The 14,606-nt window shown below is 43.3% G+C and overlaps 2 protein-coding genes across 2 annotated transcripts in view; both read left to right on the plus strand.

The window, feature by feature from the left end:
* The window catches only part of LOC136695689 (platelet-derived growth factor receptor-like protein), a 7,756-nt gene extending 2,510 nt beyond the window's left edge, over positions 1 to 5,246 (plus strand). The window contains exons 4-6 of the mRNA XM_066669910.1: positions 805 to 1,098; positions 3,061 to 3,200; positions 4,531 to 5,246. Of these exons, the coding sequence (XP_066526007.1) occupies positions 805 to 1,098; positions 3,061 to 3,200; positions 4,531 to 4,755 (659 nt within the window). The 3' untranslated portion in view covers positions 4,756 to 5,246. The remainder of the gene's footprint in view (positions 1 to 804; positions 1,099 to 3,060; positions 3,201 to 4,530) is intronic.
* A 4,648-nt stretch (positions 5,247 to 9,894) lies between these two features.
* The window catches only part of n4bp3 (NEDD4 binding protein 3), a 46,474-nt gene continuing 41,762 nt past the window's right edge, over positions 9,895 to 14,606 (plus strand). Inside the window, exon 1 of the mRNA XM_066669777.1 lies at positions 9,895 to 10,092. The gene's annotated coding sequence lies outside the window, so the exon portion shown is untranslated. The remainder of the gene's footprint in view (positions 10,093 to 14,606) is intronic.

Genomic DNA, 14,606 nt, shown 5'->3' on the forward strand with positions numbered 1-14,606 from the left:
TCCTGTCTATTTCACTGTTCTCCCAGAGCAATAAATAATTAAAAGCGTGATAAAAGCAGGGAGACTAGAATCCATCGCGCTGAAACCCTGAGGCGATGCAACACCGGTAGCGTGCCGTGGGTGGGAGCGTCTCAATAATCTGCCTCATCTTCCCACTTAAACAGCTGTCTACTTAGTCAGTGCCTAGGCAGCTCACTAGGTTTTGGGACAGACCTACTACTCTCTCTGTAGGTGCACCTAAATATCTCTGTAGTTCCAACTTAGTATCTCTGTAGCTCCGCCTTAATATCCCCATGGTTCTTCTGTAGTAGCTCTATAGCTCTTCCTTAATATTTCTGATGTTCCACCTTAAAATCTCTATAGCTCTTCCTTAATATCTCTGATGTTCCACATTAATATCCATATGGTCTCCTTTGTAGTATTTCTATGGCTCTTCCTTAATATCTCTGATATTCCACCTTAAAATCCCTATAGTTCTTCTTTAATATCTCTGATATTCCACCTTAAAATCCCTATAGTTCTTCTTTAATATCTCTGATATTCCACATTAATATCCATATTGTCTCTTCTGTAATATCTCTATAGCTCTTCCTTAGTATCTCTGTAGCTCCACCTTAATATCCCTGTAGTTCTTCCTTAATATCTCTGTAGCTCCACCTTAATATCTGAGTAATTCCTTCGAAATATCTCTTTTGTTCCTCCATAATATCTCTGTAGTTCCTCTTTAAAACCTCTGTAGTTCCTCATGAACATTACAGAGTGTATTTACCTTCCTGGGTCGGTATGCCCTGTGTGCCCTGTCAGACCCCCAGGAGCTGTTTGTTCCCTCATCTGACTACTACGAGGTGATCCAGCTGCGGACCAACCGGCCCACAGTGCTGCCCTGTCAGGTGACTTCTCCTCAGGCCAAGGTCAGTCTGCACCGAGAGTTCCCGCCGGTGGAGGTGAAGGTGGACGGAGTGGAGATCTCCTTCGATGTCACCAGAGGTTTCACTATCCACAGACCCATGCAGCACCACGCTGGTTCCCTGTACTGTATCGCCAGCCTGGGCAACCTCCGCCAGAGCTCCACCAAATACATGCTCATCTACACCCACTGTGAGTGCACCACACACCTGCCACAGTGTGAGAGTGACTGGAATGATACAGTACACAAGTGTGAGTGTGTGATACCGTCCACAGGTGTGAGTGTGTGAGTCATTGGGTGAGTGTGTGAAACTGTCCACATGTGTAAGTGGGTGACTGGGTGAATGTGTGAAATTATCCACAGGTGTGAGTATATGAGTGACTAGGTGAATGTGTGTGAGTGACTGGGTGAGTGTGTAAACTGTCCACAGGTGTGAGTGTGTGAGTGACTGGGTGAAAGTTTAAACTGTCCACAGGTGTGAGTGACTGGGTGAAAGTTTAAACTGTCCACAGGTGTGAGTATATGAGTGACTAGGTGAATGTGTGTGAGTGACTGGGTGAATGTGTGAGTGACTGGGTGAGTGTGTGAAACTGTCCACAGGTGTGAGTGTGTGAGTGACTGGGTGAGTGTGTGAAACTGTCCACAGGTGTGAGTGACTGGGTGAGTGTGTGAAACTGTCCACAGGTGTGAGTGTGTGAGTGACTGGGTGAAAGTTTAAACTGTCCACAGGTGTGAGTATATGAGTGACTAGGTGAATGTGTGTGAGTGACTGGGTGAATGTCTGAGTGTGTGAAACTGTCCACAGGTGTGAGTGTGTGAGTGACTGGGTGAGTGTGTGAAACTGTCCACAGGTGTGAGTGACTGGGTGAATGTGTAAACTGTCCACAGGTGTGAGTGTGTGAGTGACTGGGTGAGTGTGTAAACTGTCCACAGGTGTCAGTGTGTGAGTGACAGGGTGAGTGTGTGAAACTGTCCACAGGTGTGAGTGTGTGAGTGACTGGGTGAAAGTTTAAACTGTCCACAGGTGTGAGTATATGAGTGACTAGGTGAATGTGTGTGAGTGACTGGGTGAATGTCTGAGTGTGTGAAACTGTCCACAGGTGTGAGTGTGTGAGTGACTGGGTGAGTGTGTGAAACTGTCCACAGGTGTGAGTGTGTGAGTGACTGGGTGAGTGTGTAAACTGTCCACAGGTGTCAGTGTGTGAGTGACTGGGTGAGTGTGTAAACTGTCCACAGATGTGAGTGTGTGAGTGACAGGGTGAGTGTGTGAAACTGTCCACAGGTGTGAGTGTGTGAGTGACTGGGTGAGTGTGTAAACTGTCCACAGGTGTGAGTGTGTGAGTGACTGGGTGAGTGTGTAAACTGTCCACAGGTGTGAGTGTGTGAGTGACTGGGTGAGTGTGTAAACTGTCCACAGGTGTGAGTGTGTGAGTGACTGGGTGAGTGTGTAAACTGTCCACAGGTGTGAGTGACTGGGTGAGTGTGTGAAACTGTCCACAGGTGTGAGTGTGTGAGTGACTGGGTGAAAGTTTAAACTGTCCACAGGTGTGAGTATATGAGTGACTAGGTGAATGTGTGTGAGTGATTGGGTGAATGTGTGTGAGTGACTGGGTGAGTGTGTAAACTGCCCACAGGTGTGAGTGTGTGAGTGACTGGGTGAGTGTGTAAACTGTCCACAGGTGTGAGTGTGTGAGTGACTGGGTGAGTGTGTAAACTGTCCACAGGTGTCAGTGTGTGAGTGACAGGGTGCGTGTGTGAAACTGTCCACAGGTGTGAGTGTGTGAGTGACTGGGTGAAAGTTTAAACTGTCCACAGGTGTGAGTATATGAGTGACTAGGTGAATGTGTGTGAGTGACTGGGTGAATGTGTGAGTGACTGGGTGAGTGTGTGAAACTGTCCACAGGTGTGAGTGTGTGAGTGACAGGGTGAGTGTGTGAAACTGTCCACAGGTGTGAGTGTGTGAGTGACAGGGTGAGTGTGTGAAACTGTCCACAGGTGTGAGTGTGTGGTTCCCCGTGATGGACCGGCACCTTGTCTAGGTTTGTTCCTGGGTTTGTGACTGTGTTTATATCCCACAGGCTCAGGTGTGTAGGGGGTTATCATTAGGGTCTCGGGTCTGTGTGGATAATATGAGTTTTCTGTGTCTCTGTTAGACCCCGCCGCCCCCCCTATGCCAGTCATACAGGCCTCAGCTGACCCTGTGTCTCTGAAACAGAACCTGCAGGTCACCTGCACAGCAGTGGGAGACCAGGATGTACAGGTGGACTTCACCTGGGAATACCCCGGTCAGAAGGTGAGTCCAGAGGCATGTACACTGTACATTTACTGATCACTTCATTAGAAACTAATCCCTGGCAGCTTCAAATCACTGATGTAGAGTTAGTGAATGTCTGTGGATGCTCAGTTTTTGTAAGTCTTCACTCTTAAAATTAAAGGGTGCTACAAAGTGTTCTTTGAGTGATGCCATAGAAGAACCACTTCTGGTTCCATAAAAAACAGACCTTGTCAGGGTATGTTTTGGGATCTTACCTGACCTAACAATCACCTTGTGGAGACAGAACCTAACCTCAACCATAACATAGTCCTAACCCTAACCCTAAACTTACACAAACAAGTGCAAGATGAGGTCAAGAACACTGGACTTTCGTAGCTAAGAAAAATTGACATATTCAACATATTTACAAAGACAAGTGTACATCCTTTTTCTAAAATACCTACCTACGATAGAGACTGTCAAGTCAGGTAACACACACTGAGAATGATACCTGCTCTCTGGGGTCCTGTGAGGGTCCTGACCATTGAAGAACAGGGTAAAATGGGGATGAGAAAGTATGCAGAGTAACGAGTGGACTACAGTCTGTAATTGTAGGTTAATTAGAAAGTGCTCTTGTAAGGTCAATTGAGATGACAAAATGGCCAAACAGTGTAGATACAAGATAGGAGTTCCAGAAATCCAGTCGTCATTCAGTGTAATTGACACTGGTCTATTGTCTATTAATTATAACTGTGGGTATTCATATGATTTCTTGAAACTCAACATAAAGAACCTGCCTTAAAATTCCCCTTATCCTAAACTTAGCCCTAAATGTAAATTTAACCTAAACCTAACCCTAGCCCTAAATCTTAACTATGGTAGTACACACTTGGCAAGATCAACTCGCAAGTACAATCTCCTGATGAATCCTCGGTAATGTGGGTGGAGCAAGAACACATCTGGGTTTTGGAGTGTACTTGGCTAGATATGGACTTTTGAATGGAACAGTACTGGGGCTGTGAAAAAAGAACACAAGTACAGATGAGTTTTAGCTGTTCTTCAGGTTCATAACAAAGAGTTTAATCATATTTACAGGAACAGCACCACCAGTGGATGGGAGATCCCTTAGGAATTATAAATATTTTTGGATAGTGAAGCATGATAGTGAAGTAAAAGCACGATGAACCCTAAATGAGTCTGGCTTTTGCGTGTTATCATTTCCCATTACGTAGAATGGGAGTTCTGTAAAAGTCTGTACCAACACTGTGTAAAGTTAGTCCAGCCTCCAAACAGTTGCTATGTTCATGGCACCACTCATAGCCTTTGTCCAGTTGTGATGGTGTTTGTCTCGTTGGTTTCTTGATTTCAGATCGGCCGGCCGCTCTACACTCAGGACAGCGTGCAGACGTTGCAGGTGGGCGGACGCAGTCGTCAGCGCTCTCAGAGCGTCCTGCTGGTTGATGAGGTCAGGGAGGTGGACCAGGGCACTTACACCTGCACCGCCCAGAACCTTGAGGGGTCGCGCTCTGTCTCTACTAACGTCAAAGTGCTATCAGCTCACAGCGCTAATGCTAACAAACCAAAGAAACCGTGAAAACATGACACACTGCCCCTGGTCTTTAGAAGAGACTGACCATCAGCTTTAGGAGCATTCTAGCCTAAAAAAACAGTATTATAAATGTCATCTGTTGGTTCATGCAATGTTTTTAGCAGTGGAAGATTGTCACCTGAATTAGACATTTTTCCAGCTGTACTCCCAGAGAAAAAAGCAATCATTAATTGCCACACTCTTTTTCACAGTCTAAACTAACAGGTCTGAAGTTTTGTGATGACTTCATTTTGTGTTTCTGTTTGTGCTAAAGATTAGCAGGCTAACGGTTAGCCACAGCTTGGTTGCTTAGCAACCATGCTCAGTAGAACGTTACAGTTACTGTGAGAGAACCCTCCTCAGTCAATCAGCTCCTAGCGAGGGGGGACTTTACTGTCCTGAGAACAGTGTTACTGTTTGTATCAACAGTGTGCTTCAGAAGCCAGATGTGATAGACATTTAGAAGCTATCACTGATTCCAGATAAATATCTGTCATCTCATCTGTAAAGTGGTAACTTTGCAGGAGAAAGGGGGGGGGGGGTGTCTAACTGCCAAAGAGAATCCATTTGGGACTTTTTCTCTTCGTCTAAATTTTTCCTGTGCGGATAAAGGCAGTGGGATTGTTCTAATTATGTGAAACTAAATGAAAACAAACATTATTCAAGCAAATGCACACAGCAGTGTCAGTGATTTTTAATAATAAAAATGTGCTTGATATGAGCTTTAAACCATTAATATACTCAGCAGTATATTTTCCTGAATTTGTAAATTCTGTGTTTATATCCAATCTGCCAATAAAACCATTCATAATTAAAACCCATTGTCTTTATTGTCTCAGGCTTGGTGCTGTTTTTACATTTAAAAAATCAAGTTAACAAGTCAATTTAACAGTAAAAAGCAATAATACACTGCATACCTGCCTGAAATAACGGGCCATCAGTGTCTGTGTGTTCAGCCTCTCAGTCCGCGACCCAATTTTCAGAAAGCTCCAGAAAGTAGAAGTTGAATTTGTTACGTGCCGAATGCTGTGTGAATCCGTGTGAAGTTACTGATATGTAGTAGACCCTGCTAAAGCTCCCCACCATTAAACACGTGCTCAGTCTGAGGATAGTTCACAAGGAGGAACAACTTACTGTTGATTTCTGCTGTGAGTAAAAGCTGTTTACAGCATTTGTTTATCAATTAAACACAGCAACTCTATGAACCACAAGGGGGCGTCGGCAACTTTGCTGCTGCTGGATAATGAGGTGTATCTCTGGCTGAAAGTTTAATTTTCTGGATCTGGGTTTCACTGTGGAATAGAATAATTACAAGGCTTTTGGCTGTTTTCAGCCCTTTAACACTATTCTTTACCATTTATGAAGATCATTAGTTTTAGATGTGGGACTCAGAGGTGGGGACGGTAGTTTAAACTCAGTCTCTAGTAAAGGTACTGTTACTTTTGTGAATTAATAACTCAAGCCGATGTAAATACATGTTTTTAAAATCCACTTCCAGCTCAAATATTAGTGAAGCACTGAGCACTTTAAAGAACTGCAGTGGACCATATTTATTTATGTGTTTATTTGAACCCTTATTAAACCAGCTATAAGTCATTAAGAACAGCTTCTTGTTTACAATGGCAGTCTGGTAGAAGGCAGAGCCTCTTAAAAACTCACAGAAACATAGGAACTGTACAAAATGTCAACAAGAAAGAGGACAGAACTAATACCACACAAAACACTAAGACAACAACCAAATTAAAATGGCGTCAGTGTACATCAGTCCCACAACAGCTGCGTTTATCATTTAAAATTTAAAAACACCTTAATACCCCACAGATGTACACAATATTCAGGCACAAAATGAAGAAAGCCCACCGAGTAAACATTTAGCCATTGATTCAACGTTGAAATAACGTAATGACTGCCGTCTAATCAACGTTCTCTTAAGGTTGAAAATGAAAGTTGAAAAGACGTCCAAACACAGACATTGAAAAGACGACTATTTGACGTATTTTGGACGTCCATTGACGTTATTAATTGGTCCCGAAATAAATTACTTGTATAAAACGCATTTTGGACGTCCACTGACGTTGGTCACCACTTAACTAACTTATTAAGATGGAATTTGGACGTCCATTGACGTTTAAAATATGTCCTTGACGGACAGACTACTTTTAGACCTATTTTGAACGTCCAGGGACGTTCCTTGTTTACTGGGCAGCTACAAATCTAAAAATACACGTATGTGATAAAAAGACAATGAGGGAAAGCATAGATTTAAAAAAAAAAAGGAATTAGTGAGGAATTCCTACAGTTGATTTAGAACTCAGTTAAAATATGACTGTTGTAATTAAAGCACACACCCTGAAAATACTGTGAAAAATATTACTCGATTACACTGAGGAAACGTAAGTACTAATGCACTTTAACTATCACTGATTTTAACAAAGTGGACGCAGACGTCCAGCGTCTGTTTGTAACTGAGGCACAACACAGAACTTCACCGAAGCTCTGTCAGGTTTCAGTCACATTGCAAGGACCATTTATTTAACCACAAACTCTCCTGTGAAGACCTCAAGCTTAGCCACACAACGTAAATCATTTCATTTTACTTTCAGCACGTTTTAAGGCTAGGGTTAATGTTAGTGTTAGAATTAGAGTAATCGTCAAAGTTGGGCTTTAGTAATTAAAGAAAGGGTTAAACTGTAAACCCAAATTACCTGGATTGAGTGACTTTAACTTAAGATATATTCAAAAGTTGATGGGTGAGTGATTTATTCATTAATTCATTCATTGTCTGTAACCACTTATACAGTTCAGGGTCTCGGTGGGTCCAGACCCTACCTGGAATCACTGGGTGCAAGGCAGGAATACACACTGGAGGGGGCGCCAGTCCTTCACAGGGCAACACAGACACACACACACACAAACATTCACACCTATGGACACTTTTACCAACGTGTGTTTTTGGACTGTGGGAGGAAACCGGAGCACCCGGAGGAAACCCATGCAGACACGGGGAGAACACACCACAATCCTCACAGACTGTCACCCGGAGGAAACCCACGCCGACACAGGGAGAACACACCACAGTCCTCACAGACAGTCACCCGGAGGAAACCCACGCCGACACAGGGAGAACACACCACACTCCTCACAGACAGTCACCCGGAGGAAACCCACGCAGACACAGGGAGAACACACCACACTCCTCACAGACAAGTTGTACAGCGTGACATCTGAAGTCATAGACGTAGAATCACTGTGTGACAGTTATCAACAAAGTTTGCGGTTATCATAGGGTTCACTGCTTGTTTCCTGGGGCTGTGGGTTTGAGCCCCACATCCGGGTCACTGTGTGTGAGCAGTATGGGTGTGTTCTCTTCGTATCTACGTGGGTTTCCTCTACTCTGGTTTCCTCCCACAGTTTAAAAACACATGTTGGCAGGTGGATTAGCCGTGCAAAAATCTGTGTGTGTGTGTGCAGTGGACTGGCACCCTGTCTAGGGCCTACCTTGTGCCCAGTGATACCGAGTGTGCTCAGGACCCACTGCAACCCTAAACTGGATAAGCATTTACAGACAAATGAATACATGAATCTATGGTTACGTTAGAAGAACTCTTACACAATAAGTTTGGACAACATTAATTTTTTTAGTTAAAATTCTTAAAACTGCTTACTAATTAATATTTAATTGCACTGAGTAACAAGTGCATATTTTTGAGTTGGAACAAAGAATAAATTGAAGCAGTAGACATTTAAAATAAATGTGTATGAATACGTTTGACGTTTAAATTTATGAATTTAAAAATATTTAGGCAAAGTAGCTTTACTTTTTTGTGCTTCTGCTAATTCATTCAGGGTTACAGTGTGGTAGTTATGCCTAAGGTGAGGTTAAGTCTCCACAAAATGAATGTAAGTCAATGTAACGTCCTCACAGTGCATTAAAACAAACCCCTCTCTCCCTGAGTGTGTGTGTGTGTGTGTGTGTGTGTGTGTGGAGGGAGGGGGGGGGGGGGGTTGCAGGGGGCTAATAACAGGGTGCTGAATAATGAGGTCATTACAGGGCCTTATCTTTCAGGTGAAAATGTTATCGGGGCAGGCCTAGGGGCTGATGGGTAGTGGTCTGGGGCCATGCAGCCATCATATAGAGACTCGTAAAGGCATTTTCCCAGACCTTAATAACACCATAACTCTAAAGAGGGGTTCTTATGAAACCAAAGAATGGTCTGTCAGTTAAACTGCCAGGTAAGGTCTCCTGTCCAGCTCCTGAAGGCCTAACCAGATGTAGCAAAATAATAAATAAGTACATACACAATAAACAAGTACATACATCCAGGCTTTCGTCCCAGCGGCCTGGCTTCTCAGGTCTCCTCTGACCAGCCTCAGCCTGGTATCAGGCCTGTTGAAACTAAATTCTGGAAAGGATGTTAATTGCAGACCTGAATTCACTTCTGGAGCTAACCAATATATGAGACAGGCTTTATTTACCTAGATACTACAGGGTTTCCAGATGTTATTTCAGAAGTTTACTATTTAATTTCCAACCAAACATTACCAATGAACAAGCCCAGTAAACATTTAGCCGTTGATTCAACGTTGAAATAACGTAAGGACTGCCGTCTAATCAACGTTCTCTTAAGGTTGAAAAGACGTCCAAACACAGACATTGAAAAGACGACTATTAGATGTATTTTGTACGTCCGTTGACGTTATCGATTGGTCACCACTTAACTAACTTATTAAGATGGATTTTGGACGTCCATTGACGTTTAAAATAGGTCCTTGACGGACAGACTACTTTTAGACCTGTTTTGAACGTCCAGGGACGTTCCTTGTTTACTGTTAGAGATGTTGCTTTTGTTGTTGTTGTTGTTCACCGTCATCATTAGGTGTTTGCTGGTGTGTGGTACCAACAGCAAATAACAATAACGGCTGAATTTTCTAGATGTTGTTATTATTAGGCCTATATACGGAAAGCCCTGACTCTTCCTCTCGGGTGTACAGCAGTGTAAAAGAGGCCTGATGAAAGTAGGCTAAGTGGTCTGGGCTATTTTTCTCCTGTTGTTGTTGTGGTGGTCAGGAGGTGGCGCTGTTGGGCTGTAGTTATCGTGTGTTGCTGTTCTTCCCTCCGTGCTCCCGCCCTCCCTCCAGATCGGAGAGGGGGTTCAAATCTCAGAGAGGGAAAACACTTAATATCCATCTGAACACGAGAGACACGCACACGCAGAGATACTGCTTCTTTCCGCGGAGGATTACATCATTTTATTTTCAGAGCCTCATCACTGATTAGATTACGGTGTCTCACTGTAAACACAGCGTCTGTAATCAGGACCAGAGCAAACCTGAGGCATAATGGTGAGTGTTTTCACGGGATTTTATATCTGTACGAGAGTCTCCTGGGTCGCCACCTGTTTCACTCTGTGTTTAATGTAGAATCAAACGTGTTTGGAGAAGGTTGTGGTTAAATGTGGTGAAGTGCTTCGTATCCCTACGCGTGTTATTGACTCCTGTAAGAGACGGACTCTGTGAGGGACTTCAGTGTCTTCTGATTGTATTACATCACAATCTTCATCATTTTCTACATTTTAAGAGCCTAAAATGTTATGAAACTAGGAAACACATGATCGGAAATGAGCTCTGTCTTCCTCTAACACTGCTCCACTTGTCTTTGTCTCCTTATTTGTGTGAATGAATGTTTTTATAGCTTGTAAATTCATTATTTAAAGGCGAATTAAACCTCCGCGGCTTAATTACGAAGGCCGAATTAAATTTGAGCGTAAACAAAGCCGTTCACAGTGGATTGGTGTGAAAATAGTTAATTTAAAAAAAACTGTAAAATCACGCTTTTGTTTACAGTGGTGGTGAATGGGACCAGACGTCGACCATGTCTAAGACACAAACGAATCCGTCTTATTTACTGCACAAATCCTACATGTTTCGTGTACTAATACATAAATATAGTCTTTGTAATTTGTAAGTCTAAATTTATATACATTTTAACGTTACTTTAAATAATGCTAGAAGCCCTGCAGGTGCATATTTAGTCTTGAATAAATATAATTCTGATCACAAGATTAGTCCTGAATTATGGTTGAACTGGGTCTCAGACTCCAGGAAGCGATTTCAGAGTCATGTAGAGCACAATTTAAGTTTCTTTGTAGAGAAATTAAACTCTTCAGACGTCTGGTTCCATTTACCGTCAATGTCAACACTTCTGAGTCAGTAGCTTCTCTACAAAGGAGTGGAACACTTTTGTTTACAAATTTGGGAATATTGGTGGAATTCCCCTTAGACAAATCCAAACCTGTATTAATGGGGGGAAATCTTGGAGTGTTGAGGTACTGGTGTTTTTTGTGAAGAGCTGAGGAAAGTGGTTGGGATTGAGGATCAGAAATTGATTGATTGGTAAAAAGTGGTTGTTATCAGTGATTTTTGAACTTTTTGTCTCAAAGTGACCATTTCTCTGCCTAGTCAGACATATCCTGCTTGGTGTCTCTTTTTTAGTTTTGCACTGGAGCTATTCGGTTATGAGCAGTGGAAGCGTATGCACACCAGATACCATTGGACAAACTGCAGGCCTAATTCACCATGTATAGATTCGACAAAGCTGGCGCAGGTGATTTTGTAGAAACTAGCGTGTATAAGCTAGCTTTTGAAGTTGTCTAACTGAAGATATCACACCCCCTCCATTCAACCTGCTTTCAAACACGAATGACCGCGGACTGCCGGACTACAGCTGGAGGAGTCCCAGAGATTCCCAGAGCACTGCAGAGAAGAGCACAGTAGTGTTATCTGTAAATCCGTATGCATGTGTTGAGGGAGGCAGGTAGACCATCCGGTCAGTTCTGTGCAAAATAATTGTTTGGAAGGTAGTTAAAAAAAAAGATAACAAAAGTGCTTTTAAAATAAATGATATACTGCAGCTGTGGGTAGACCTGATTAGAAGTTAGGGACCTTCTGTAAGATCAGACAGGAATAGGCTTTATGATAAAAAAAAAAACAGCCTGAAATTGTCCAAATGCTCTTCAAGTCCTTCCACAGATCCTTTATTGTGTTTTAATGGTCTTCCCCACAGCGCAGTAGAAGGCACGCTCCGTAGCAGAAGTGTTTGTGGTCGTCTCTGGAGGTCCGGACTGAAGTTTATTCACCGTGCTCTGTTGTGTGAACTGTTTGGGTGAGAGCTGCTTTATTGCCCTGCTTTTGATGCCCTGGGGTCTGGAGACAATGGGGGACGGCCGCAGTGTTGTCCTCTATTGGGTGGTAACCGTGGAGACCGGAGACCACTCCAGGACCCCTGACCCATTCAGCTGTAACTAGAGGGAGCTGGTCAGAAACCCTCACTGCCATGAAGCTTTAACCCTTAAACGACCAGATTCCTGGGTGTGGAGAAAGCCCACACTTAGACTCCACTGCAAGGCTAATAACACCGATGGAAAACGTTCATAGTGTCATAGTGAATATTAGAACATTTACTGTGAGGATTTGATTGCTTTCAACCACAGGAGCATTGGTGAGCTCAGGTAGTGATGTTGGACGATTAGTTCTAGATCACAAACCCCACTTTAACTCATGGAGGGTGTTCCATTACTCCAGAGAAAACAGTTCCAACTCTTGGCTTTAGAAAAGGAGACTCTAGGCTCATATGCAGCTGCTTCCTTACTTTTCTGTGGAGGTTATTCAAGCTCTAAGTGAAACCTGTGTCAGCAGGGGGTGCAGCTTACAATGGCATAATTTTCACTCAGTTTAAGTGGTGTCCACAAACATGGATACAATGCTGATTTTGATATAATTTTAGATTTTAGTCTTTTGACTAAAATGTGTATTATTTTTACTCTCATTTTCATCATTTGATGTTTGATTGTTTTGATTGAAAGCTAAACATATTTTAAAATACGTCAACATCCAGAATTATGGAAGGAATATGGCCACTTTTTTCCTGATACATTTGTCATTAGTTTAACATCAACACTAAGTTTGTGGTCGCTGCAGAAGGCGCTTGCAACTGAGTCGACTCCAAGAGATTCAACTTCAAGAGTGATTCACCTCTGTGAATCAGTGGCCATCACACTGGCCGACACAAGTGACTCCCAGATGCTGGAGGAGTCCATTCTTTGAAGTCCACTCCTCCTCACTATTCCCCCTGTCCACTCTCGTTGCCCTGACAACAGCAAACAGATGGAGCCAAATTAATATAAATACTAATATACAACTGAGGTTAGTTAGGTGTGTGTGTGTGAGAGAGAGAGAGAGAGAATCACGAAAGCAGAGTGATTGAGAGGTCCGTCACTCCTCAGCATCATTGGGCTACACCTGTTGAAATCAACACCTCTGGGTTTTGACTTGGCACCAAACCCCACACCCCTGCGTTCCTGCCCCTCCTGTATGTCCCACAGCTCTGCGTCTTTAAACACTAAAAAGTGTTTCATCCTAGGTCATTTAGGGCATTAAAAACATGTACAACATATAAACACTACCATAGAAAAGATAATAATAACAACAACCAAGTTAGAGCTAGCAAAACTCTTCTCTGAAAACTCCCCCACTCTTCAGATATGAGTCTGCTGAACCAAAATGTTTACGGTGCCTATTTCTGGCCCAGTTTGCAGCAACGGCCATTTCATGAGAAGTGAAATACAGAAACACAGTGTGTCTGGGGCTTAGCTGAGAACCATTTTGATGATACGCACCAGGGGTTAAAAGAAGTGGTCCTGTCACTGCCATGTGAGCCTTCCCTCTCCTTTATAGGACTGTTCTCCTCCAAGCGTGTCGATGCTGTATGACTAGATCAGAATCACAAGCACCAGTACCAGTCAAAAATTTGGACACACTCCCTCAGGCAGAGTTTACAGAGTTTTGGGCCATTTCCCACTTACTGTGAATGTACAGTACCAGTCAAAAGTTTGGATACAACCTTTTTTATTAACGTTTTCTATTATTTTCTACTTTGTAAATGAATATGGAAGGCATTAAAACTTTGAAGGAACACATGTGGAAATGTGTAGTAAAAAAAAGCCTGTTTAACAAACCAATGTTCTCTCAGACAGCTTCATGAGGTCATCACCTGGAATGGCAAAGAGTTAATTTGTAGAACCGCTCGCCTTCTTAAAGTATTAGTGTTTGAGACCATAACTGGGGTTGTGCAGAGGTAGGTAGGTGATAGCCCTATTCCACTAATGAGAAGGTGTGTCCAAACTTTTGACTTGTACTGTTTTCAGCCAATTGCTGGAGGACTACATACCACGCTTGTCAACTCTTGGCAATGGGCCTGGTGACTGTAGACTCATGTGCAGCGTCCAGTTTCATTTCATGCTTTTCTGTAGAGCTTATACAAGCTGTGGACACCTGTGTCCCCAACGTGTGCCGCTTAATACAGCAGCCCTGCTTGGCTGGATACAGAGAATGCTAAATGCTAAGCTAACATGAGAAGTAGCTCCCTCTGCTTGGCACAGTGACGTAGGGATCGTCCGTATCTACCAAGGCAGATGCTCCCTGGGGGAGCCGCACTGTGAGCCATGCTTTGCCCCAGGGCGGCTGAGCTAATCACGGCTTTAACCGTCCTGCATGGCCTTCTGCCTCCCATTCAGCACAGAGCCTCATCTCACACTGTGGCAGGAGTCTTGTGGAGGATTAGGATTAGATGGATTTGTCTCTTTGGACATCATCATCATCATGATCATCATCGTCCTCATGCTCACACTCTCTCTCACACACACACACACCACTGAGATTCCCCTAGGCTGGGATCTTTTTATCTGCTGAGAGAAGCTTCTGTCGCTGTAATTAAAGACCCGTGGTGTTAGAGACTGACCCGGCTTTTTCACTCTGAATATTGATGACATTCCCGTCCCAAAGGTATTCTGAGTAAGTCT

The sequence above is a fragment of the Hoplias malabaricus genome, chromosome 4 (assembly GCF_029633855.1).
Source record: "Hoplias malabaricus isolate fHopMal1 chromosome 4, fHopMal1.hap1, whole genome shotgun sequence".
Taxonomy (NCBI): domain Eukaryota; kingdom Metazoa; phylum Chordata; class Actinopteri; order Characiformes; family Erythrinidae; genus Hoplias; species Hoplias malabaricus.